The sequence below is a fragment of the Suillus paluster genome, assembly GCF_016628075.1.
Source record: "Suillus paluster strain FC165 chromosome Unknown EDB91scaffold_133, whole genome shotgun sequence".
NCBI lineage: Eukaryota > Fungi > Basidiomycota > Agaricomycetes > Boletales > Suillaceae > Suillus > Suillus paluster.
In genome coordinates, this window is record NW_024537693.1 from 16,934 (window position 1) to 43,464 (window position 26,531).

Below are 26,531 nucleotides of genomic sequence, written 5' to 3' on the forward strand. Positions count from 1 at the left end.
TATATAATACAGATATGTACAAAACGGGATGGTGTTGCTGTGCGGGGGGTCGTAGGCGTGGGCGGTGGGCGTGGGCGACATGTGCGCCCCCGAACTTTGAGCGTCCCTAATGTCGCAGCTGAAACTGTGGTCAAGTTCGAACCTCCTCCTGCCTTTTATCAGAACCCAACGTGACCCGTTTCACACCAATTGACCTGGCTGCACCGATAGCGAAAGCCTGTGGTTTTATTCCCACATTTCAACCCACCTCTCCGTCCTCCACATTACACGGCCAAGTGCCGCTTTGGCCCAAACAGAGGTAGTGCGAAAGTTATAGGACTCTTAATTGCGTCCTGTTCACGGGACGATTCTTCACCGCATACGGCGCAGGCCCATTCGTTTCTTATGACGATATGATAGCATGGTTTAACCACAAGTTTGACGTATCTCAGCGGATGAAGAAAGCGCCTCTCGACGCTCTGCAGTTCGACAGCTCGTGGCCACCAGTCTTTGCACACAAAGACTTGTGTCCCCGGAACATTTTGTTAGCACGCGATAGCACGTTGTATGTCTTGGACTGGCACAGATCTGGGTTTTACCCTGCATGGTTCGAGTATGCCAGCAAGCGCTGTGACGTGCACTTCAAGTCATGTTTATGGGACCTTCTGATTCCCTTTATCTCTCACACCATTTCCAGTGAGTCGTTCCCTGGCAGAGATCAGTTTTATAAACAATCCAGCCTTCCACTCCAGGTCGCACACGAAAGCTCGTAGCGGAGTACCAAAGCAACATTGGGTGGGCACTTCACATCGGTGCTTTTATTGTGTAGTACTTGACGTGTGCACTAATACCAAGTGCCATGACGTGCAAGTCAGCATCGTGCACTGTGCTAACTTGACCGTACCAGTCCACGGTGATGTGAGTTTCGCCTTCAGAACTAAGCAGTCTTGTCATTGAATGATTCCCAGTGCAATCAGCAAATTGCTGCTTGAGCTGCGTCACGACAGATGGCAGCTTGGATTGTGATGCACTTCAGACATGTAAGCAGCATGCACGACATAGATGGCAACAGTCTCGAGTTTCTGCTTCATACATTAGGTTTCAATGTTTTATCAGCCAGCTAACAAGTTGAGTAGTATAGCGTGCGTAATAGAAAGTAAGGTTTAATGATACACTCTAAGATATAAACATTTGCGTACTATGAGGTATAAACTACATATTTTAAAAGGTGCCCTGCGCGTGTGTTACGACGATCTAATACACCGAGGGAGATTATTAGTTCATTAACTCGGAAGAAGCGGGTTTTGCTCAGACTCATTTTTCGGTAGGGTAATCACCACCCTCGCCTTGTCGAGTACGATATCCCAAACAGGGGCATCAAAACCTTGTTTACGGACCACCCCCCCACGAAAGGGAGGAAAGTTGAAATCTGCACGTCTGACTCGAGACCTGTTATCGTAGGTTCCCGAATGACCTTGACGACGCCACGCGCCACAGCGGAGGGATTGAAGTCGGTCATAGTGTTTCGCTGAAAAAGCTCGTCAGAATCAATGTATCATAGAAGAGTTGCAGAAGAGCCTAAGCGATCAGCTTCCATAGTACAGAGTGGAACCAAGCTGGACCGACATAAGGCAATAGACAAGCGTAGCAGAACAAGTAGAGAATACAGTACAATGATAGAGGGTAGAAGAGCTATAGATAACTAGATGAGATGATGAAAAATGTCAATGGTGTTCCAGAACGTTTCTTCCCTATAGTTGATTATTTTCGATAGAGATACAACCAATCCAGAGCCAGAACCGCGTCCAGCATCCAGCCCGGCGTATAGTGATATCAAGGTGCGAGGTTTCAGTCGCCGCCGCGGTAGTGGAGACTGTAGGAATTGCAGCTGATGTCATGGCTTGCTGTGGTGGCGATGGTGGGGGTGTGCTTTGAGTTGCTCCACCAGTAGGTTGCTGCATGACATGGATTTTGGGAGGTCGAGAGAAGCTGGCTGCTTTCTTCCCTCTTGCATGATAGTCCCTCTGCGTGAAAACATGTCAGTCATGAGAAGAATAGAGGTGGAAAAAAGCGCACAGGCTTGCCTGGGGCGCACGGGACGTCAACTACCGGTAGCTCTCGCAACTGGATGTTTGATCCATCTTGTCTGCGTTGTCTGCCGGATATGATGTTTTTAGCCCAGCTACGAGGGTGTGATCTGGACGGGATGTCGTGTTCGGTTGCTCCGCGTGAATTGGAGCGCCGGCGCCAGAGGGAAGGTAAGCGACCGAGGAGTGTGTGTTGATTTGGTGTTGTGGGGACACTCCGTCCTCGGGAGGTAGAGAACTAATAAGACAATGGTCAAAGGAGACGTCATATTACAGATGGAAATCACGTACATCATCGAAAAACCCTAGGGGTCGTCGACCCGGACGAGTGCCTTCGATTTTCGAAGGCCGAGGTCGTGTAGCATCAGCCTAGTATGTAGATATTCAAGGCCGTGCAAAAGGTCAAGAGACACATAACATACATTAATGTTAAATGGCTTCTTGATTGTTTTTTGCGATGAATGAAGATGAATGAGAAAGGCTGTTGAAGAGACATGATGCAACATACCACCTGAAAGGACGACCCATTGTCAGCATGATTGAGGATGAAATGTACACAAGCTTACATTGTCTGATAGAAGGTGCTCGAGGCCAGCTTCCTTGACGACACCAGAGACATCCCATTTGTATATGTCCTTGATCAAGCAGCCAGTGACGAGCAACCTTCCATCCACAGAAAAGGTCGCACAAATCACCGAGTTATCATGGTAAAAGGGTTGTCCAATGGGCTGATTTGTTTCCAGGTTCCATAGTCGCGCTGTCTTGTCCTGTGATACGCTTGCGAGGATGCGTTCATTTGGAGACAGTGAAATAGCACGGACAAAACTGCTGTGTCCCTCCAGAACAGCAGTTTCGGTCCAGGTGGCGGTGTCGAATTTCCTGATTTGATAGTTTCCCGTGCCGGCGATATGGCGGAATGACCCGGCGATAAGCGTCTTTCCGTCTGAGATCCATGCCAGGCAGTAAGTGACTGTGAAGTCGAATGTTTTGAGCAATTGGCCTGTATTGGCATCCCAGACTTTCAGCTTGAACGTGCCCGTCGCAATCATCGTGCCGTCGGGTGAGTAGCAAACTACGTACACCCGGCTGTCTTTCACTGCCTCGATTGGTTCAAGGATCATCTTTCCGCTCTCGATGTCCCATACTCTGAATGTTCCTACTGTCGCCCCCGCTCACCACTCGCCCTCCATCTGGACTCCAGCACACAGACCCCACTGCCATTGTGTGCCCCGTCAATTTTTTGATGACCTTGCCTGTGTCAATTTCCCACAATCTCACTGTACCATCCGGACTCCCACTTGCTACTGTCTTACCGTCCGGCGAAAGTGCTATGGGCTGCACATATCCACTTCCTTCATCCATCCAGGCCTTCCCGACCTGCATACCGCTCTCCAAGTCCCAGACTCGAAGTGTGTTGTCCCTTGAACAGGTGATGATCCGCCGGTTATCGGGCAGCTGTAGGACGCCAGAGACGTCACCGGTGTGTCCTTGCATCTTTTGGGGAGCCTTTGTCGCTGATATTTCTCGCTTTGCAGGGGCTCGTGAAGACATGATATTGGTTCGGAAACTTCACCTAATAGGAGCGGGACAATTTCAGCTCTTGCCCACCAAGCGGACGCCATCACTCACTTAGAGGTACTTGATTTTACACAGAACACACGTGCCCAGGACGAATGAAAGCTGAAAAGGAATGGACTTATTGTTTGATGCTCGCGAGAACTAGATGGAGGTTGCTGTTGAAGTCCTGTACATGGGCGTCTTCCTTGCTCTATCCTCATCTTCGCTTCACAGCTTGCTGCGCAGATCAAGCGCCCGAGTCACGTCTGACAACCAGTTTCTTCATCGACATCGACATCTCAGCATCACATCTGGTAGTCCTGTTATCAAGCAAGCCCGCATTTCTATCGTTCTTCACTCACCCTTATCTCCATCGCCAGCAAGAATTATCTCTGAGACTCGGAGACATCTACTCGACTCCACCGCGTTGTCTTCTCTAGCATGTGTCTCGCAAATTACCTCAGCAAGCAGTTCCCGTATCTCTGCAAACATTCCCCGGTTGACAACCATTTACAAGTATCGATACCTCAATGACTCAACCATCGAGCAGGAACGCATTAGGACTACTTGGATTCTTGAACATCTTTTCCTCGTGCAAATCAGGTATGTGCTCCGCACCATGAGCTCAGGCCATGTCTCACTGTAGCATAAAGAAGACAGCATCAACTTTCGACTGCCTACTGGACTTCAGGAAGCTGTCAAGCGCCATCCTTATCCGAGGGTCTATGCACTACTGAAGAAGACTCTTCTCCTTCCACGCTTCTGCGCGCGGAGTGGCAGTGCCTTCTCCATGTGCGCAGATGTTCTCCTTTCCGAATCTACACCACAGCTTAGATCATCACCGATTTACTGCTCTCGCTTCTCTCACATATCGGATGTGATTGTCCGATGTTGACGCTAGGGGCTGTCGTTGCGATTGTAGTAACTATCCTTACTAGAGCAGTCCTGTAGCGTCAACGTGTCGACTTCAAATGGTGATGTTTGCCCCTTTCAATAGTGTAATCAAGCTACCATGCGTTGACTCGCTTAAATTCCAGCTGATCAAGCACAGCCACGTGCAGTCTTCCTAGTCGGTACCACCGTTTGCCACGAACTATGTCTACTTGTCTATCCGCACATTCGTGTATCGTCACAAATGCTATGGCTGACCCCGCTTGAGCACTTAAAACGCTTACAACATTAACACTTGCAGCTTTCTCATCGAGAAATTCTCGCATTGGCATTCGCACCTCTACAAGACGGCCGCTTTGGGGCTTGCCATACCTGTCGCACTCGACATGTCTGCCACGTCGGGCTACTCGCAGAAATTCGTATACTATTAGTATACCACTCCACTGAAACACCTGAGCTCATGCAGCAAGTGTGGGAACACCGTGCTATCGATACGAATGAGAAAAATGACAAGGACACCTTGCATTTCGCGGCCTAGGTGCGTTGCTCATCCCGAGCTTCTAGTAAGTAGTCAACCTAATGTGCAGATCGAATCAGCTGTCAACGTCCCAAGGACGCACAGTTGTTAATTCTTACCTTGCTTTGTAGGTATTTTTCCACTCAGATACGATCCAAAACGGTTTTCGCCGCCAGTCAAACCTCGCACATATCACAGGGCTCCCGCAGTGGCACCGTGACCACGCACAGCAACCCGAGCTTGGCTGGCAGCGCGACACTAACGCGCTCAACACCAACTCGTTCGATGTCGAGGTGCAATATCGCATCACGAAGGCCATCCGCTAGCAAGCAATCATGGAGAACTTGGAACACGTGCTCGACTATCGGCAGGTGTTTGGGCGAGTGACTGTGTTTCAGTGAGTAGTCTAATATTCCAGTGCAGAGGTGGGTTCTTATAGACGTAAACTTGATAATGTCTCGTGGTATCAACATTGAACCTGGCGATCATCCAAATTACTGCAGGACGGGCGCGGATCAACGATGTGGTCGAAAAGCCTTTGCACACAACGAGTCTGTGCCAGGTGGAAATGCCACCAAGAGAGCACTATGGGGGTGAGCATTATTTCCACCCTCTCCGTTACGCATCAACTACCTTATTGTAAGGAGCTCCATACCTGTATCGTCGAAGTCTTATGCAGACACATGCTGTTCTATTTGTTAGGAAGTGCACACCTCTCTCGCCGGAGCACTTTGCTATGCAGCCACGTCTCTGTTCTATTGTTCACGTTCCACCCACACATTGTCTTCGCTTGGTCGTACAAACACCATCAAGCAGGAATGCGCCACTCGGATCCTCAAGTATCTGTTCCTCTCGCGAATCAGGTACGTGTGCCGCATCTTGAGCTCAGGACATGTCTCACCATAGCATAGGGGAAACAGCTTCGGCTCTCGACTGCTTACTTGGCTTGAGGAGCTTGTCAAGTACCGTCCATGTCCGAGCAGCTCACATGCTGCTGAAGAAGATTCCGACTTTCGTCTTCCCTATGCTACCTTCTTCATGCGCAAAGAGTCTCTCCTGTCAGAATCTGGGCCACAGCAGGTAACGGTCCCCATTCAGCCTCTCTTTCAGAAGCAAACCTTGGAGTTGTGGAACGCGCTAAAGACTGATGCCAACGAAGTTTCCTTCTGCGTTCTCGACGATCTGTAATTAAGAGGCCTCCAGTTCTGACGGATGGTATTTCTAGATGAGCTTCTCACCTTCGATCTCCCAATGGTCCCCAATACTTGAAACTTTATCGCCATTGTCGCCAATGGTTGGTTTTGGCGCAGTGTTTTAGCGGCTTTCATGGGACGAACATAGCTACCCTCCTCGCTGGAACCGAGCCACTTATGTTCCTCAAGACATGGGTAAGGTCACATTCTCAGCAGCACAGGGCATGTGCACGCCTGTGAGCAAATTCTCAATACAGGGGGCATCATAAACCATGTTCCTGCTCAGTGCTTTCACTTGCTGGTACGTCACTTTCGCTTTCGCCTCTACGTACTCTCAGTGCAACTAACCTCACATGTTCAATGCTTCCACTGCGCAATTTTGCTTATCAAGAGGAATATTATCCTCGTCTGTAGGACATTGCAAACATTTTTTTTACCGGAGTGCGCTTGTCTTCGACTGAAGATCTTCCAGAGAAGCCTGTTCCACTCACGTACAGTAGTGGACGATGTCATGATTCAAGACGAGCATTGCCAACATTATTCGACGGTTCTTACACTTGACGATCGTGACCTTGTCTATGCTTATGCTTCTTCATAACGGCTATCGGCAGTACTTTCAATAAATCATGATGATACTCATCAGTGAAACATTTCGAACTATATAGCACTACGTAGCAAGCAGAAGCGCAGTAGCAAAACCCCGCTACAGTAGTAGTCGAGTGCTACAGTAGCTCGGGTAGCACGTCGTAGCAAATCAAACTAAACCATTTGAAGTTAAAACTACTGAACTCGCATCTCGCTTTCCATATATGAGTTTAATGATCAACTGATCAAATCGGTCAAGCATCGAACGCTTAGATCATACAGATTAGCAGAAGATATGATCAAAGTTCAAATGATAAGATCTACTAGTATAACAACAGCGCGACTATGAAAACAGTATTATGCCATGGGGCCGCCCCAGCCTGTACCAGGCGCCCCACCCCAACTCGAACTCCCGAATGAATACTGATCACTGACGTGCGGAAACGTTGATGGATTGTCGGTGACGAGCTGTTGCTCGTCAGGTTGTACAGCATCACCACTGGAGTTTGCATTCCAGTGCGGCTGGTATGGGGGCTCAGGAGGTGAGTAGTGTGGTGGGTAATATTGGAACGGCATCATCAGTGGCGACTTCGCAGCAACAGGATCATGCTCATCTTCACGGGGGTACCACGAAGTGCCAGATGACGACGACGATGATGCGACTGGAAGGTGACCATAATCAAAGGTAGACGATGGTAACGAACTCGAGGAGGAGGTGCAGGTGGGTGCAGGGCAAGGGCGCTGGTATAGCTCAGTAGTCGTAGCAGCAACATAACTCATTGTATTTTTCGTTGGCGACATTTCTCCTGTGCGTATCCGTAGCTTTCATCTGTAAAATGCGGGGTCAGTACATTGTGATGAATGCGCCGCGAACACTTACAGGCATTTGTCGTGATGTGCCTGCATGCGTGGCATGAATTCATACTCGTCAATAGTGATGTTCCGGCCCGGCTTAGGCTCAAAGCCCCGGCTTAGGCTCGGCTTTGAGGGGCTTTAGGCTCACAAAATTCTGAGCCTAGGCCGTGAGCCCAAGCCAGCCCAAAGCCGGGGCTTGGGCCCAACCAGGTCGCGGCTTTTAGAAGCAAACAGACGCTTGAGACTACTTTAGCATTAGTGTAGGCTAGTAGTGACAAGCAACAGCATGATTACAATGTGTCTAAATGTCCGTCTCAACATCCGACACGTCCTCAGCATCATCACCCAAAAGTAAAATGTCCCAACCTTCTTCATCCACAACATCACCAGTCTCCGCGTCCGCTTCCACTTCTTTGTCATTGTCGTCCAGGTACTCTAACTCAACGAGAGACGATGGTTCAGGCTCCCGGAACAGAAGATCGTGTCGTAGTGCACATTTCACACACTGGAGTGCTTCAACAATGTCAGCCTTAAGCCGGTTGCGTCGTTTGGTGATGGTGATGCCACCTTGCGAGAACGCCCGCTCACTCGAGACCGATGACGACATGACGGACAGATAATCCCGTGCAAGTGATGCCCAAACAGGGTACCTCTGCGCATTGATCTTAAGCAAGATTATCATTAGCGTGAAATTTTTGAGTAGTGAAAAAAATACATACACCCCACCATTGAATGGTAGACATGCCAGATGATGGAGCCGCTTCAACCGTCTCGAGGTAGGCCAAAAATTCAGCCCTCCACGGTCTTGTTGGGTCACCAATTGAAGTAGGCACTGGGTTGGTCGACGAATCATCCTCGGAGTCACTGAGGACTTCACGAATTAACTTCTTGAGACTGCCAGCTCTGCTTGGCTTAGTTGCGTGCTGTGATGTCGATGATGTCACTTGGTTCAACTCAAAATAGTGGGCTTTAAACTAATAGTAGCACATTTAGATTAACTTGACGCTGACAAAAAAAATATGACTCACCACTGTCTCCGCAGTAGAAAGCACGTCATCGTGCAGGTCCTCTGGCCAATGTTTCTTGAAATATGCCATTTTCCCGGTGGGGTTGAGTACTGAAGTGCAAATGTCAGACTCGCAGTCGTTCATGAAAAAATAAACAACATACACATCGACAATACATACGCAGCAGAGTGCGTTGTCTTCTCATAATACTCATCCACTTTTGCTGCGGCATGTTTGAGTGCGGGAGCGAACTGCGCATACTTTGACCTTTCTGCACGCGATGACCAAGCCTTATAGAGAGTTTCGAGTGCCGGAATTGCCAAGTGTAAGGTTGAACCTCGTTCGGATGAGAAAGCTTGTTGGGCCACATCAGCATACTGTAAAACCTAGATAAGTAGCGAACTTCAAATAAATAGAAATTAATGTACTGAGAGAAGATCAGCAAACTGCCCAACATGCATCCATTCAACTTCTGACAGCTGCAGAAAGTCAATCTTCGCACGTCTAGCCAAATCACGCTCTTGACGACCCATCTCATATACAAAAGTGTCAACATGTTCCTTATTCATCTCCGCACGGTTGAGCATAATATAAGTCGAGGACCACCGAACCTTCATGTCGATTAACAGCTGCGTCGGCTGGGACACACCTCCCTTGGTTTGAACATTCCGGTACAATTCCTTTCACTTTGCAGACGAACATTCCTTAATGCAGATGCTACGAACGAGGCCGATTTCGTCTCGATTGGATGGCTCGTGAGCTTTCGGGTCATGCGGGTTGTAATGAGGGGACTTGCTGTATGAGCTGATCAAGGTCTGTGTCGCAATATTGATAACATGAGCTAGGCAGCTATTGAGATTGTCACATGAGTGATTTCGTTAAATAAGAAATGATCATAAGCACGTACTTTATTTTCCGCTGGCGCCAGGGAAACTCCTCGTCGTACTTAGCCTCATATAGCCTTGCAAATTCCTGTAGGGTGGTACCATTGTTTGCGGCGTTATCGCAAGTGACATGTCCAAGCTAGAGTGATTTATAAGGCTACTAAATATACTTGCAGTAAACTGAACTTACCTTGTGCGTGACACCAACACGATTGAGGATTTTAAACAAAGCACCACCAAGACGCTTGCCTGTGTGGGCATTATTGACTTGAGTGAATCCGAGCAGTGCACTTTTGAGTTCCCATTGCATGGTAATCTTCTCTTCGATCCAATGTCCTGTGACAGCAAAGTAACCGTCAGTATTTTCGGCCTGCCATGCATCACAGGTAGTATTGATGGCGCCCTTAACAGTCGCGCCCTACATCGGTCTACATTAGTTGAGTAGATAGAGCAATATCATAAATATTACTTACATTGAGTGTGTTCCTGAGCCCCGTAAGATGAGTTTTGAATGTTCTCATTATCTCCGCACGAGTTGCCTTCCTGCCTGGAATTTTGACACTGTTGGTTGCTCGAGCAGCAACATCAATCATTTCCCTGAACTTTGGATGCTCGAGTGCTTGAATTGGCTAGACAAAGAGACGTCAATTCAATTCCGTAGGAAGAGAGATGTAGTACCTGGTCAGTGGCCACAAGCCACTCAATTGCAGCCTGTTTGAACGACTTATCCGAGTATGAAACTACTCGCTCAGCAAGCTTCCACTCAGTCAGATGCGCATCAATGCTCTGCTGCGCCACATCATCCTTGCGGGCCTTGACATCACCAGGAAGCATCGACTCGAACGAATGTTCTTTGGCCCATTTTCGATATTTGCCAGAGAACTTTGCCTCAGCATGACGACGGAGGGTAGATATTTTGTTAACAAGAATACATGCTTTCCTATTGAGCATGCATCAGCGTGTGTATTACTACAAGTGAGCAGACTTACGGGCACATTTTGCACTTCCTGTGCTTTTTTCACCTTCCCATTGGCCCCTGCATGATCAAAGGTAGCACCGAAGAACGCATCAATGTCAGCAGTTTTGGCTTCTCGCGTCGGCACTGGTTCCGTGAGAGATTGAACATCGATGTCGATTAGAATACCGTCAGCATCAACCAATTCTGGTTCAGTTGGAACAGCAGCTGATTTGCGCTGCTTTCGAGGCTTGGGATTAGTACGTGCGTTTTCACGCTCGTCATCACTAGATTCCCTGTCAGAGTCTTCAGGGTGGACCCTTTTGCGGGTGTTAACAGCAGATGGCGCTGATGGTATGGGAGAGGTGGATGGAGATTGTGTGGTTTCGGTAGGGGATGAAGTGGAGGTATGTTCAGCAGCACGTTTAGCAGCCTCCGCAGCGTGGAACTCGTTAATCGCCTTTGTTTGGGATGGCAGTGCTGCCTTCTCGGCATGCTGAAGAAGGGCGGCTGTAGGTTTCGTTTTGCGTATGGGACGTTCAACACGGTGCTCGGCATCTGTGTTTGTCATGGATGGGTAGCAGGTAGGGACGTTAGAGGGACACATACCATTGATACCAACATAAATCGATTGAAAGATAGTACTGGGTGCGCAATTTACCAAAAATATCGATTTGCGCAACTGAGATCTGGGTTTGAGTGAGTTATGTCAAGCTTGCGAAGCACAGGTGACAGGACATAGCGCTGGCGACTCACCGTGGCTTTTTCATAGCAACAGACAAGAAGTAAGGCCTTGAAGGAGGATAGATTGCTGGATATGTTGGACAGTGCAGGCTTTTTGACTGCGATGTGAGTAATGTCGACCAACCGAAGCACAAGCATAGCAACTCACTGTGACATGTGGACCATTCGAGTCGAAGGTTGAAGCTGATAAAGGCGATTCGAGTCGAAGCTGATAAAGGTGATGGGAGTCAGAAGCTTAGAAAGACAAAAATAGAGTTGGGAAACGTACCTCCGGTGAGAACATGCCAAAGCCGCGGCTTAGGCCGCCGGCTCAGGCTTTTCGAAACCCAAGCCCAGGCCCAAGCCTTCCTCAGGCCGTGACTTAGGCCTGGGCTGGGCCCGGCTTATTTGGGCCCGGCTTGGGCCGGCCCAGGGCCTCAAGCCGGGCCGTGCACATCACTACTCGTCAAGCTCGGGCTTAGCAGCATATTCCATCATCGCTTTGCGGATTCCTTCCGCGACCCCCGAGAATTCTTCCGTCGAGAATTGAAGCACGTTCTTCGTCTTTGATAGTCGACCTTCCGAAGCCCGGCGGATGACACATATAATCTAATAGTTAGCAATATCAGTCCTGGTCGATGAAATCGGACGGGTTTGCTTACCGCAGCGCCCGTCAGTGAATACATAGGCCATGAAATGTGTAAGATTAATGCTCTCGACTGCGGATTGAGGAATGGTGAGTTGCATCCGAACCAGAAGTCTTCGTGAAGGTCGAGAAAGAAAAGTGCCGAATACACGAGAATCTTCCCCCTCTCATCATCGTAACCGTGAAGGATGTACTCCAAAAGGTTCGTGTCGTCAGTTAACAGCATCACGCACTGTTTAATATGGTTGCTTCTTTTGTCATCGTTCATTGCGCTATCGTCGGACTGGTATATTTTCAGGTACGATAGGACTCGTTCAGCCTCATTAACGAGCTTTCCTCTGATAGTTGATAATCCATCGAAAATGAGTTTGTTGATGCTGTCCGTGCACTCGGTGACTACATGAAGAGGTAGGATTAGTGGTCGGTAGTGCTAGTGAAAGAACATACCATGGCCAGACGTGTCAGATGCCTGTGAGATACACTCTGCAGCGATGGAACCAAGGTTGCTAGTCTTCTGCCACCCGCTCTCCAGGAGCATATCGAGAATGATGAGTTTACGAGCATGCTTGATGTTTTTTTGATCCGCCTCGCTGTAGTACTTCATGTCAGTGGGTTTGAGTTCCATCTTGGAGCTCCGTCTAGCACGTTCTGCCAGTGGGCGCTCGTTGCCATCAACACCATAGGTGCTTCCTGACCCCCTTGATGTGCGATGGCTGGTGGTGCGTGACGATGGGATTGAATAAGGGCGTAAACGTTCCTGGGATGGGAGTTGTGAGGACCGTTGGCGGGACTGGTGTTCTAGAAGAGTGTCGGTAGCATCTCTGTCTGTCTTAGAATAATAGTTGTGGGTACGGAAATAAGGAATGAGAAATGAGAAGTACTTCTATCATTGCAGCGGCAGATGTGAGGTGCTCTAGTGTACTGCTGCTTTGATGTTGGAATGGAATTGATTGAAACGGGGGAATAGATCCTGTGCGTTCGATAGAATCTGGGATGGCGACCTGCGCCCCAGACACACTGCGTCCACGTCCACGCCCACGACCTGAACCGCCCTGGCTACGAGGCATAGTAGAGGTTTAGAGAAGAGGGTAACTAGTAGAGCGATTGAATTACTTGAATCATAATATTATACGACAAGTTTTGATTTAATGAGGCCGCAGTGTGCCGCATGAATGATGACCAAACTGTTTCAGCTCGCCGTTTCTAGATTCAAGATAGGAGCAACCCCAGAAATTTTGCTACAGATCATAATTGTACTGCCTGCCAGGTAGTACTACACAAGACTACATATATACGTATATACGTATATGCTCTATAAACGGTCAGATCATACTCAGGGAATTGAATGGTAGACCTGATTCAGTTGTAAATGAAGTGACTCCTGCAGCATCAAATACCACCGTGACATTCCAACGATTCGGAAACCATATCACTGTGTGAAGCATCATAGGAGTCACTGCTGTCATCAGCCTCGTGGTCACCACGGCCGGGGAACAACCTGCCAAATTCAACCTCCTTCTGTACTTGGTTTCCGGGTCTCCCTTTGCTTCCTATCACTGCCACCCCTGCATCATACAGTTCGTTTTGAAGTGAACCAATTTGCAAATCAGTTTGAGTCATATGGCCCTTGGACTCTTCAAGTTCATCATGCACGATGGCCGTTATCAGTGACAGTTCTTCGGCGCATAGGCGCTGATACTCCATCTTTGCGGCGAAGGTGCGGCGACTGACACAAGAAAGCTCAAGCATGCGTTCCGTGAAATAGACTGCACTATCAGCAGGGCGATTACAAGTGAACTAAGAATTGTTTGAGCTTTGGACCCCATTCAAGTGAGGGTGACCTACCGATGTGAACAACGTCTTGGATCTCTTGGTGGGAAAGTACCCATTATCCTCAAGTCCATCATCTTCAAGTAAGCTGTATTGATGTGGGCGCTTGCGAGGACCGTGTTTGGTAGCTGAAGTGGGGCCACCCTCACTGGGCACAGTGGTCGTGAGGGGAGAAGTATGAGCGGTGTGCGGGCTACTGCTCCGGATGGGGCCACTCTTCAGAATGGGGGAGCCACTCATTAGGATGGAGGAGCTGCTACCTGGGACGTGGGAGCTAACCATTGGGATAGGGCTACTCTCTAAGTCGGAGGAGCTACTCCTCAGTATGGGAGAGCTAGTAGGAGCTTCGGATGTAGGAGGCGGTGATACAATTCTGAGAGCATAGTGAATAACAGTTCACCATAAACAAATGTTATTAATTGAACATACCTAGGCTTGTTTGGGGTCACCAGGGAGGTCCTCCTCAAGCTGGAAGAGTCACTCTTCAATATGGGAGAGCTATTTGGTGCCTCAGACGTGGGCAGTGATGAAACACTGGAGCATATGGTCAGTGAATGGCTGGTCATGGAAAATAACATAACTTCAGATAAATAAACAGACCTCAGGTTATTAGAGGTCCTCGCTGATGCAAATGAGCTACCAGTGCTGCTTGTGCAAGGCATATTAATGATAAGTCAATCGTGTTACAGCTCAAACTTCAAGTTTGTTGATAACTGAATCAACCAAATAGAAAACAGTTTCCCAGGGTTGTTGGCAAGAATTCGTGCTAAGTCCCGCTAATTCTCTTGGACTCAGCTTCAAGGGAGGTAAGCGCTAAGCCATCGTGGTTCTTGACAGCTCCTGATCACACTTACTATGCATAACAGCAATGCCGGGGAGGACAGGAGGACAGTTGACTCTTAGGAGGTGGGCCTATCTATGCATGACATTGCATGTCAACTTGATGTCGAAAGGACCATCAAATTAGGGCAACTTGCACGACCCAGGGATCAAGTTATGACAATGCCGGGAGGACAGTTGACTGTTAGGAGGTGGGCCTATCTATGCATGACATTGCATGTCAACTTGATGCCGAAAGGACAGTCAAATTGGGGCAACTTGGACGACCCAGGGATCATGGATAGATTTATAAGGTCTTTCCTCAACTCTAGGGTGAGTCAGTAGAAGAAATCCCATTGATCATTTGAATCATTTGCCAGCATGTCATCCTCACCTCCTTTTCATGTTCCCCATTCGACTACTAGTAATAATGGGCACACATTTACTTGCCCCAACTGCGCAGATATATTTTCAAGCATTGACAATGTCATCCATCATCTGTCAACTACTGTTACCTGCGGTCAGCGTGTTGTTCAAGGTCTTACCTCGGACTTCGGGGAACCTAGTCATTTCTCACAGGACTATGATCCTGACACCCTAGAACATGAGCAAGACGGTGCGTGTATGTCACTTGATTGATGGAGGCTAAATCTTAGTATGCATCTAGTCTATGGAGAGTACGACGAACTCGATCCTTTGGATGATGCGGAAGAAGTCATAATCCCACATGTCGAAAGCGCTACAGATGACGTATCAGCCTATAACCCGCCACTTTTGTCTGTCCCACATCCTGAGCAATATCATCCCAGTACCCCCGAGTCAGTGTGCGACACCCTTGGTGCTCTATTGGAGGGATGGTCTCGATGTCGTGAAGCACCTATTCGCCAACCCAGTCTTTGCGCCTTGTATGGATTTCCAGCCGTACCGGGAATTCGAGGGCGCAGACAGTCAGCGAGCTTATGGAGAATTTATGAGTGCTGATCTTGCGTGGGAGATACAGGTGGGTGGTATCACCAATGATGGGTACTTAGGCTCACTGTAGTAATCATGGCTTGTCAGGATACGCTTCCTCCAGGTCATTCATTTGTTGGTGTGATTGGTGCTTCGGACAAAACACCTCTGACCATTGGGACTGGAAACAAGGAGATGCATCCCCTGTTGATCTCGCTCGCTAATATCCATGCAGGCGTTCGCATGAAGGCGACATCACACGCATTCGCTTTGGTCGCTTACCTGCCAATACCAAAGTTTCTCAATGTCTCGAAGCCCGTACATGCGATTTTATCCGCACGAGTCTATCATTTCGCGATTTCAATTGTCATGCGTAATTTGAAACTTGCCGCTCGTGATGGCTGCCCTATGTCAGACCCCAGAGGAGATTTGCGTATGATTCATACACCTTTGGTCGCCTGGATAGCCGACTACCCTGAACAATTGCTCATTGCATGTACGGCCTTGAAGCGTTCTCCGATTTCTCTTGCTACCGCTGCCCAATTTGGGGATCCTCTTCCGCATCCTCCTCGAACTCGTTCTAACACTCTCGATGCTATTGAAAGGGCGTGCACTATTTCCGACCCCTGCGACATCGCATCCTTCTATAAGACATGTCAAGCCCTTCATCTGAATGGTGTTGTTGAACCATACTGGAAGGATTGGGGCCATGCATGCCCATCCTTCTTTTTGATACCAGATGGCCTCCATCAGTGGCACAAATTTTACTTCGACCACCCCATCAACTGGTCTATAAACATCATGGGGGGAGCGGAACTCGATCGTTGACTGTCAGTTCTTCAACCCCGTGTAGGAGTGCGTCATTGGGCGAATGGCGTTTCCACGCTGAAGCAGCTCACTGGTCGAGAACATCGAGACCTTGAGAAGCTCCTTCCTGGCGTGATTGTTGGTGCTGTCCCTGATGAAGTTGCATGTGCACTATGTGCTATCACGGAATTTATATTCCAAGCACAGAACCTCTTCCTTTACGACGAAACCTTACATTCTTTATCCGAAGCCCTCCGTGAATTTCACTACTATAAGGACTTCATCCTGACAGCGGGTGGCCGCCGTGGCAAGAACGGTCTCCTCAATCACTTCCAGATCCCCAAGCTAGAGTTAATGCAGCATGTCGCCCGGAGTACTCGAGCCATGGGTGCTCCATATCAATGGAGCAGCGATATTACTGAGTGTTGCCACATCACTCATGTGAAGCGGCCTTACCGCATGTCTAATCGCAGGGATTTCCACAGTCAGTGCTGCCGCTTCCTCGACCGGCAGGAAAAACTGCAATTCTTCCAGCTTTACACAGTTCTAAAGTCACAGCGGGCAAGCTTGATCTATGAAATGTCCAGGGAAGCAAACATGATGGCGCTCCACTATCCCGAAGCAACCTGGATCTCTACTGTTCTGCCTGGTGAGCAGTATGCCGTCGCCGGCAAACCAATCACTTCCCTTTTCACCAACAATCACACTCATTTTTCTTCCGACGACACTGTTGCGATCCTCCTTACTTGCCGTCCGCATTTCCCTCGCCTATCTATTGAAGAAGCTTCTCAACATTTCCACATTCCCGATCTCTGTCCAGCGCTGGGTGATCTGATCTCTGGTAGATCTTACCTCGAGCGCAGTGGAAGGCGAATATGTCGTCCCAACTGTTCTCTCTCCTTTGATTACCTTCACGTTTGGCAAAAATTCCGCATGCAGCGGCGCTCTACGCAAGATAGCCGTATTGTTAGTCCTGCTCACACCGTCCAGGCACTACCACCAAGCTCTTCGATGCCGTTTGGAAGGGGAGATACTGTCTTGATTACTCACGAAAGTGGCGAACTACTTTCGCCCGCCACTTCTGAACGTATGTGTATACTTTTCCCTATAACTTCTTCGCATCTTAGCCCCAGAATCCTAGGGTATCTCATTGTCCAAGTAAAAGCTATCATCCAGCCTATTACTGAAATGCCCCGCCTGAACCAACCATTTCTCTATGTCGAATTTTTCAACTTCTCTCATTCATCATTCAGCACCATCGACGATATTCGTTTCATTACTCCAGCTCCTGTAACCGACATGTTTTCAGTTCAACGCTGTGTTCGATCGAACCATGATCCCTTGGGAGACATAGTGCCTCTGGACAGCATGCGTCAGGTCATCGAGCTTATTCCCAAGTTCGGTCGAGAGGTACCACTGTCAATGAATCGCGACAATAGTTTGCAGCTGGCGCGCGAGTTTTATGTGAATAACTTCGCAGACAAAGAGACCTTCCATGCTATTCTCAGTTGCCAGTAGTTTCTTCTTGAACCTGTACTACTGCTAGTTTCCCTCAATCCCAGTTTCCTGTTTGGCAAAGTTATTGAATGGCGAGCAGTGATCATCATCATGATCACTTCAGTACTATCATCTTATCATGCTGCAAAGATCATGATAAACTCTTAATCATGATCGCTTACTGAAAATTACGGATACATTATAGCATTTCGAAAGTCCCGGAACCAGTACGGAGGTTTTAGTACTACTAGCTGCTACTGGCTGCTACTGGCTGCTACAGTCAATTTAAAAGAAGCGCTGTGCTACAAGCTGCTACAAGTCACTTCGCTCGGCAGTGGGTTTCCTGATGCTGGGTTAATTCTGCGCTTATCAGTGCGCGCGTTTGATTGTTTATTTGATCGGCAAAACCGGATTCTAGCCCATTAGATCTTATAATGATAATACGAGACGAGACTGTTTCGTCGAGTTTCATGGAGGAAAACTCATAGCACAATGTATTTCTCATCACGACGTAATGGACTCTGGAACGAGCTCGAAGGAAAGAAAGGTAATGAGAGGATTCACCACTAGCACTAGCGATTCATCCATCTCCAGGTTGTGCATAAAGCACAAAATAACTCAGTCGCACCTCTCCAGGCAGGTGAAGCGAATCTAATATGCATGACTGACAACAGTAAGAGCGCTGTGTATCAAAAGTTAAAATGTCCCGAAGTGGCACGGCATTCCTTTAAGTTGCAGACGTTCGAATTCCTAGGACAAACTTTGTGTAGTACATACTATCATGCAAATTGGAAGGCAGGTAGTGATGTCCCATGGAGCGTGCTGCAGTGTCTATGTAGGGCAACAATTTTTTTGAAAGTGGTACCAAGAAATATAGTACATCGATAGAGTGTAAGAAAGTCGCGGAGAACTGCTAGACGAGACAACAACAACAACAACAGCAAATGACAATGATGCATCAAAGCTAGAATATTGCTTCCCTAATGTTGACCGGCTATGTTCTGCACTGACACGCAGCAAACCCAGAGTAGAAACCGAGCCCACCATGGAGGCGGGATTGATCCTGTCGCCACTGCAGTGCTGGTAACTGCGGGAAGTGTCGTGGATGCCATAACACTAGAAGCCGCAGGTGGTTGCTGTAATGATGACAGATTGCTTTGGGTTGCTCCGCTGTGTTGCTGCATGGTATGAGTATTTGAAGGTCGAGAGGAGCTAGTGGCTTTCTTCCCTCTTGCATAATAGTTCCTCTGTTTCAGATGTGTCGATGATAAAGAACCTAGAAGGGGGGAAAAGACGTACAGGCTTTCCTGCTGTCAGCGGGACCTTGTGACGTTCGTTAAAAGGCTTAGGCTCCCAACGCCTAAATGGTTACCAATTAATATATAGATCAACTCTGATATATTCTCCCCCTTTTTGTTACCCTGTTTATTCCCTGTTATTCCTCTTATTCCTACTTTCCCTGATCCTCTCTAACCTATATAAACTAGCGTACTTAGTGTAGGATCGGGAGTTGATCCTTTCCCCCCAAAATAAAGCTTAGTTCGGCCAGTTTACTACCATTTGAACCCTAAGTCCTCTCAAGTCAACTCAATTCTCGTGTGTACGTTCCTAGAACGCCACATATTTTTAAACTCGAATTCTAAAGCTCTACCTATCTCTTAACTCTACGGCCACAGATTGACGAGGACTGATCACCCTCCGAACCAACGACCCTTCCCGTACCTATCCCTTACCACCTCCCATTAGAAGAACAAAAGATGTCGACTACTTCTATTGATGCATCAAAGGACTCGTCTCGAAGCTCCTCTCCTCATAAGGATGAGTTGAGTAAAGACAGAGGCACTCTCGAACTGGGTATCGAGAGTGCCTGGACTTGTGACGAAACGTTTGTCACTGGAGTCGAGCTGTCGAACAGTCAAAGGGCAGAACCCCCGACTAGCGACCAGCTATCCGCCGGAGATGTGGAAGGAGCACTGGGTGCCCCCATAGAAACTAGCACCCCTCTCATTTTTAGTAATGAGGGCGATGGGACCAAGCCCCCGTCAGATAACACGAGTAGGGGTTCGGCTCTGATGAGCATATCCCCACTCCTCCGAAGCGTTGCTGGGCAACCCTCTCCGATACTACTTGACATGGCAATTAAAATTAATGATAGCCCAAACCGTAGTACAGTCAAAATGAGTGAACAACGAGTCAATATCAGCTGGGCTGACCTCCCTATCGACGACGATGAATTAGGCGACTTACCCGAATTCCCAGCTCAAAGCCCAAAGAGCAAGGCCTCATCCTTGGGCTCTCCCCCGCATATCCCCGCTGAACTTAAAGGTAAATCAGTAGATACACAAGAACGAAAAATCCTACCGCCGAAAGACTGGCTAGACCAATGGTCAAACCTCGACGAAGGACTTGTAGAAGCATTGTGACCAGGATCCAATGACCCAGACGCTTCCTTGCGGGATATCTGGGACGAAGATAATAAACAGTTATCCATACAACTAACAAAACCTTTACCTAAGACAATACCACAACCATGTGAAAGAAGAACTGGTTGAGCAGTCCGTCATGGTGACCGACCTTCAGGAACAAGTGAGAGAACTCGAGACCCTAATTATTCAGAGTAAAACCAGGGAAGAAGAAGCTCGAAAACGAGTTAGAGAAGCTCACTGAGCCCCTGTCATCAGTGTCCAACTCCCCCCCCCTAACCAAGAGGGTGAGAACACAACCAAGGGCTATTCTAATCCTCGTACCACTAAGCCCCAAAGGACCGAGTGAGCTAAGTTGAGCTCATGCAAGCCCGAACTGACGAGGTACCAGAGAGCCTCCTCCGTTCTCCCAGCGAGCAGCTCAGTCAAATGAGCGATGCTTGGTAACAGTCACAAGGATCCTGACCCTGATAACTCGCCATCCGAGTCGTCCGAAGATGACAAGGAGTCCTCGACCGAATCCAGTTCTGAAGATGAGACCCCAGTTATCAAAAGAAAGACTGCACTCCCAAATCGCCCTGTTAATGCGAAGTCTTATGATAACCAGGACCTGGATCACAGTAGTCTCTATCCCACCAACGACTTTGGAGCTGACTTTCTCGCTCTTGAGCCCAAATCAGACCATGCTAGCGACTCCCCAGATACCAAGCACTTGAAAAGGACTGCAAGGAGGCAGTATTGAGCCAAGCTGAATCTACTCAAATATCAACAAAGTTTCATCAAAAATGAACCACCGTTCACCTATAATGGCGATGCTAACTCCACTATGTTTAAGAAGTGGGTTTGTGAAGTTTGTGATTGGAAGGATCGCGCCAGATTAACGACAGGTCAAAGCCTACACATGCTGGGAAAGTATCTGAGCGGACAGGCCTACCAATTCTATGAGCGCGACATACTTGACCTAGAGAAATCGTACTCACTTACCGAGTTCTTTGAACAGCTATTCGACTACGTGTTTCCCCCTGACTTTAGGATGCAACAACATCAGAAATTTATTGAGTGCTGCCAGGAGAACAGACAGAGCATACGTGATTACTTGAGACGTCTCAGGACACTCGCTGATATGGCTGGAGACGTAGATGAACGCGAGATGGTGAGGCAGTTCTGGATGAACTGTCTCCCCTACCTAAAAGCCTCCTTAGTCGATAAAGGCTATGAGCCAAACATGGTAAGCCTTGAAACGATCGAAAAGAAAGCTTTGTGCACCAAGAGAGCGTTCCTTGAAAACACCAAGGATCCGAACATCTTACTGGCCATCAACCTGACCTTAGCCGCAGGATATGCCCAGAGTAATGGTCGAAGCGACCGCAGAGAATCGCAGCATGGTAATAGGATGGACAAACGGCCCCGGACTCAATCCATCTCAGCCAATGCCATCCATCACTGAACGCCTCGTGACCCATGAGGACGCAGTCACCCTCGCCCAGGAGCGCCCCCTCCTAGGGTCCCTGGGAATCCAGAAAGGTTTAAGAAGGCCCCTGAACACCTAAAACAGCTTTGTGACCTTAACCAGTGTTTTGAGTGCGAACAAACGGGACACTTAGCTAAAGATTGCCCGAAACACCATCGTCTGACATTCAAACCTCCTGGACGCAACCCCCCCGCCATCCGAGCGAACATGGTCAGCATCTCTAGCGCTGATATTAGATCTACTGCCATCGAAGAAGGTATCACTTCCGGACTGTATGGAATGGCGGTTGAGTTAGAAGATTTATCTGAACTTAACGTGGAAAAACACCGTGTTGTCGAACAGCAGATTCTAGCCACTCTCCTACTAGCTGTCCCACTGCCAACCAATGAGTTAATTGACCCTCTGTATGACCCTTTTGCATTAGACAGATTCTGCCTCTCTAACCACAGCAGTCCAGACACCTACCTCCTCTTGGATTGTCACAATTATGACGACTATATTGTGCACTTTAGTCAATTATGCAACCAGAGTTCAATGCAGTTGCATGGCTAGTCGATCTGAAACTTCGGAACTTCAGAGACCTTATTCACACTAAGACGTCCTTCAAACCGTCCTGGACTGAGACACCCTCCTCTTCACTGACAAAGACCGCATTATCGACTGACCACCCGTCCGTCGACATCGCAGTCGTCTTGCTACCAAGTCAACACGAGTACGGCGACCAAAGACTCCTATCACCTTTGACCCAGGATGAAGACAACATTTTACCCCCTTTGTTGGATTGTGAGATGTCAGAGGATGAGGAATACACTAACATTAACACTCTATACTGCGTGAGCAGCAGTAGGCATGCTGAACTCCCGGATTTAAGAACCCTTCAGCGACAAGCTGCTAGACCGAAATCCACTTCAAGGATCCTCCCTTGGTCGATAGTAGTTATAGTGCTCATGAACGGCAAGCCCTGCAGAGCCCTCCTAGACTCAGGCTCTTTGACGGACTTCCTCTCGACCACAATCATTGACTAGCTCAAGCTCCGATACTCCGTCTTGGAGAAACCAATACCCCTGCAACTAGCCGTCTCGGGATCTAGAAACGTAGTTAAAGCTAATACTACCGTTGAGATATCTTATTAAGAGATCAACTGCGAGCATACCTTCGACATCGCCAACCTTGAATCCTACAACGTAATCCTAGGAATGCTGTTCTTGTTTCAGCATCAGGTTCTCCTGGGATTCAATCCCCCAGAGATCAAGATTAGAAGTATTGACCTGTTACCTATACGTGGGTCACAAACCCAAGTGCTCAAACTGCGACAGTCTGGACCCGAGACTGGCATCATTGATAAGTATCGCAAAGAGTTACGAGCCTATGCACGAGATATCTGCAAGGAGGCCAACGAGACCTCATTACCCCCTATCCGGGAAATCAATCACGTCATCCCTCTAATAGATGAACACCAGGTTTACTCCTGGTGCCAATCTCACTGTCCCGAGGCGTTAAGAGCACTCTGGAGGGAGAAGCGCGATGATTATATATGCACCGGGAGATGGGAGTTCTTCAGTGGTACCAACACTGTACCTATGATTATGATGAAGAAAGTAACTAAAGACGATTCACTTCACCTGCGAACTGTCCTTGACACCCGTCAATGTAACAAGAACACCAGGAAGCTCGCGTCTCCCCTCCCCAACATAGAGACTATCTTAAGAAACATATCAACTCACCCTTACCGTTCTTTGCTTGACAGCAAAGACACCTACGAACAGATTCGTATTGTCCCAGAGGATGTCCCGAAGTCGCTGTTTGCCACCCCTGACGGGACAATGATAAGTTATGTGATGCAAATAGGAGATTGCAACACTGGGGCCACTTACCAGTCTCTAATGAATCACATCTTTGGACTGTTTATCGGTGTCTTCATGGACATTTATCTCGACGACATTGTAGTATACTCTGATACGGCTGAGGACCATGTGCAGCACATAAAGACTGTGATCGACACCCTGAGAAAAAACAAGTTTTACCTTAATGAACACAAACTACAGTTTTTTATGCCCCAGCTATCAATCCTCGGACATGTTATTGACGACGCTGGCATCAGGTTAGATCCTCACAAAGTCGATAAAATCGTCAATTGGAAAACCCCCACCTCCAAGGAACTCCTGATGCAATTCATCGGGTCCGTTGGCTACCTTGCCGCAGGATGCAAGGGCGTAAGAGTGGACATGCAGCATCTATCCAAAGTCGCCTCCAGGACCACTTGGTGGTCATGGACCCCGACTGACCAGCATGCCTTCGATCTAGTCAAAGTGTGCGTACAGGCCCATCGAGATGTGCGACAATGGGCTCTTAGAATACCATCTGCACAGGACGGTACCTGTCCCATCAACTTGAACACTGACGCATCATTCACCAGGGCCAGCGGCGTACTTTCTCAAGGCCTTGACATGAAAGGTGTGGACGTGATTGCATTCTGGTCGGGCAAGTTTGATGCTGCCCAACAAAACTACCCTGTTCACGAACAGGAACTGTTAGCAATTGTCGAGTCTCTGAAATGCTTCCAACACTTACTGATCGGATTTAGATTCCGTATATTTACGGACCACAAGGGCCTCGAGTGGCTTGGGTCTCAAAAGAAACTATCGCCCCACCAAGCATGATGGCTGGAACTCATTAGTGAATTCGACTTTGAGATAATCCACATACCAGGAGTTGACAATACCTTAGCAGATGCACTGTCCCAGATCTACAGTGATGAGCCTGCTGGAATGGTCAGAGCCGCCAGCGAATATGTTAGCATCAATGAGGAAGACGTACTGCATTCATTACTACTGAACTTCGTGACAGTGCCAATTTATACAGGCACCCCACTGTTCCTAGGGGCAACTGAAGTGCATCGATCCACCTGCATAGCAATTGGACGCGAGACGCGCGCGCGAACCAATAAACCAAGCGACCGCAAGTACCTGCGAATCCTCACTGAAAATGTTAGCCCCATCTATCGCAGACCTCCCTGAGCCCCTGGTGAGACCGTCGACTCAACCAGCGAAGATGAAGCACCCAACCATGAACCTGAAACCCACATAGTCCCTGAAAATGGACTCATAAGCGCACCACCAGAAATGGAAGCATCCGCACCAGCTCCAAAAACCTCAGACTCACCACAAGCCGCTGCGCCACAGATACCATCTTGGCGTAGAGTGATTCTGCAATCAAGTGAAAACTCAGCTAAATCCCTGGAGGGTGAGAGCACAGCTACTGAGACAAACTCACCAATACCATCAGTGACGATAGGAACGCACTCAGACAACCCAGGAAGGGAGGAAGCAAGAATAATCAGCGCTGACAGAGCAAGTACAAACAGAGCAAGTACAAACATGGACCCACAATTGGGTCATGACACGTCAACACGAATAGCAGAAGACCTGCTGTCAGAAAATCCTCCCTCACTCACCAAATTGATCTCCCTTGGCAACCCAACGGTTGACATCCACGAAAGCCTTGTCAACCGATATGACGAGGACAAGTTCTTCGCCAAAATCATTGCCAGCCCAAACTCCTATAAGAACTTCGAGGTCAGCAATGGCAGAATATTCCTGAAGGACAAAGGAAGCAGAGTACTTTGCGTCCCTGACATCTTAGCCGGTAAACGATGCATTCGAGAGATTATCATCTCGCATGCTCATTCCCTACTCACTCACCTAGGCCCATCTAAGACGCTGATCTACCTTAGAGATAATGTCTGGTGGAAAGAAATGACGGCAGACGTACAGGCTTTCTGTGACTTATGCAGCACTTGCCAAGTCTCCAAACCCTCTAACCACCAACCCTATGGATTACTAGAGACCTTTGAAGTACCCTCACGCCCCTGGGAGACGGTAGGAATCGACTTCATGGGACCACTGCCCAAATTGCGCACCCTAAACGGTTCGTTCGATATGATCTTGGTTGCAATAGATCACTTGACCTCAATGGTCCATCTAGCCCCCACCAAGCAGACCTACCGTGCCAAAGACATTGCTGAAGTTATGTTTAACTTAGTCTACAAGTTACATGGGATGCCCTCTAACTTTGTTAGCGACCGCAATACCCTCTTTATGAGTACATTCTGGAAATGACTATATCAATTAACGGGTGTTGAACTAAGGATGTCAACCTCATTTCACCCACAGTCAGATGGTGTGACCGAACGAGCAAACTGAACCATGACCCAGATGCTGCAACAAGTGGTCTCTGTTGATCAGCGTGACTGGGCGATCAAGCTCCCAGTCATCGAGTTTGCAATAAACTCAGCTAGTTCAGTCTCACGAAAGTACTCTCCGTTCATACTAATATATGGGCGACAGCCCCCGTCAATGATCTGGAACGCTCAATCTGAGTACCCTGGCATCTGTATATTTGCTCAACGAATGAAGGACGCATTGATGAGTGCCCATGACGCCCTCATCGCAGCCCATGTCAAGAACACTACAGTCACTAATCGCAAATGCAAAGAGTCACCCTTCATAAAGGGTGATCTCATCTACCTGTCCACCAAAAACCTGTCATTACCAAAGGGCAGAGCCCGCAAGCTCACACCAAAGTTTATCGGCCTGTTCAAAATCCTTGAGGACTACCTGCAACAATTCTTACCTGCTAGACCTCCCCACGAACCTCAAGCAACGAGGGCTTCACCCCACGTTCCACGCTCATCTACTGAGGATACATATACCTAACGATGATCGACGGTTCCCCGGGAGACAACTCAACCAAATTGCTGACTTGGGAAGCCTCGAGGAATGGTCTGTTGCCCGAGTTACCGATCACAACGGTCAAGGAACCGACTCGCTGTTTGAAGTTGAATATACGACTGGG

General features: G+C 48.3%; 7 protein-coding genes across 7 annotated transcripts; 4 read left to right on the top strand and 3 right to left on the bottom strand.

Annotated features, from left to right (window-relative positions):
* Positions 1-283: 283 nt before the first annotated feature.
* Positions 284-1,085, top strand: EDB91DRAFT_142745 (uncharacterized protein). Its single transcript, XM_041326214.1, has 3 exons — positions 284-675; positions 732-897; positions 948-1,085. The coding sequence occupies exons 1-2, from the start codon at positions 393-395 to the stop codon at positions 806-808; spliced, it is 360 nt and encodes a 119-aa protein (XP_041170415.1). The 5' UTR covers positions 284-392; the 3' UTR covers positions 809-897; positions 948-1,085.
* Positions 1,086-3,728: 2,643 nt separating this feature from the next.
* Positions 3,729-4,386, top strand: EDB91DRAFT_1171098 (uncharacterized protein; the record flags this gene model as incomplete). The annotated part of the gene is made up of 2 exons (XM_041320202.1): positions 3,729-4,226; positions 4,277-4,386. A coding segment is annotated over exon 1 (437 nt), but the record flags the coding sequence as incomplete, so codon positions are not given.
* Positions 4,387-5,366: 980 nt separating this feature from the next.
* Positions 5,367-6,822, top strand: EDB91DRAFT_1087501 (uncharacterized protein; the record flags this gene model as incomplete). The annotated part of the gene is made up of 8 exons (XM_041316226.1): positions 5,367-5,428; positions 5,455-5,456; positions 5,535-5,624; positions 5,734-5,894; positions 5,938-6,111; positions 6,342-6,460; positions 6,511-6,525; positions 6,639-6,822. The coding sequence occupies 8 exons, from the start codon at positions 5,367-5,369 to the stop codon at positions 6,820-6,822; spliced, it is 807 nt and encodes a 268-aa protein (XP_041170417.1).
* Positions 6,823-9,983: 3,161 nt separating this feature from the next.
* On the bottom strand, positions 9,984-10,506 carry EDB91DRAFT_1062890 (uncharacterized protein; the record flags this gene model as incomplete). Its single annotated transcript, XM_041314567.1, has 2 exons — positions 9,984-10,184; positions 10,234-10,506. The coding sequence occupies 2 exons, from the start codon at positions 10,504-10,506 to the stop codon at positions 9,984-9,986; spliced, it is 474 nt and encodes a 157-aa protein (XP_041170418.1).
* Positions 10,507-11,692: 1,186 nt separating this feature from the next.
* On the bottom strand, positions 11,693-12,946 carry EDB91DRAFT_1255277 (uncharacterized protein; the record flags this gene model as incomplete). Its single annotated transcript, XM_041323950.1, has 4 exons — positions 11,693-11,842; positions 11,896-12,275; positions 12,327-12,708; positions 12,761-12,946. 4 exons carry the CDS (start codon positions 12,944-12,946, stop codon positions 11,693-11,695), a joined length of 1,098 nt encoding a protein of 365 aa, XP_041170419.1.
* A 322-nt stretch (positions 12,947-13,268) lies between these two features.
* Positions 13,269-14,275, bottom strand: EDB91DRAFT_1255278 (uncharacterized protein; the record flags this gene model as incomplete). Its single annotated transcript, XM_041323951.1, has 3 exons — positions 13,269-13,676; positions 13,725-14,082; positions 14,139-14,275. The coding sequence occupies 3 exons, from the start codon at positions 14,273-14,275 to the stop codon at positions 13,269-13,271; spliced, it is 903 nt and encodes a 300-aa protein (XP_041170420.1).
* A 634-nt stretch (positions 14,276-14,909) lies between these two features.
* On the top strand, positions 14,910-17,804 carry EDB91DRAFT_1255279 (uncharacterized protein; the record flags this gene model as incomplete). Its single annotated transcript, XM_041323952.1, has 5 exons — positions 14,910-15,144; positions 15,196-15,350; positions 15,403-15,528; positions 15,588-16,302; positions 16,333-17,804. The coding sequence occupies 5 exons, from the start codon at positions 14,910-14,912 to the stop codon at positions 17,802-17,804; spliced, it is 2,703 nt and encodes a 900-aa protein (XP_041170421.1).
* Between the last annotated feature and the right edge of the window lie 8,727 nt (positions 17,805-26,531).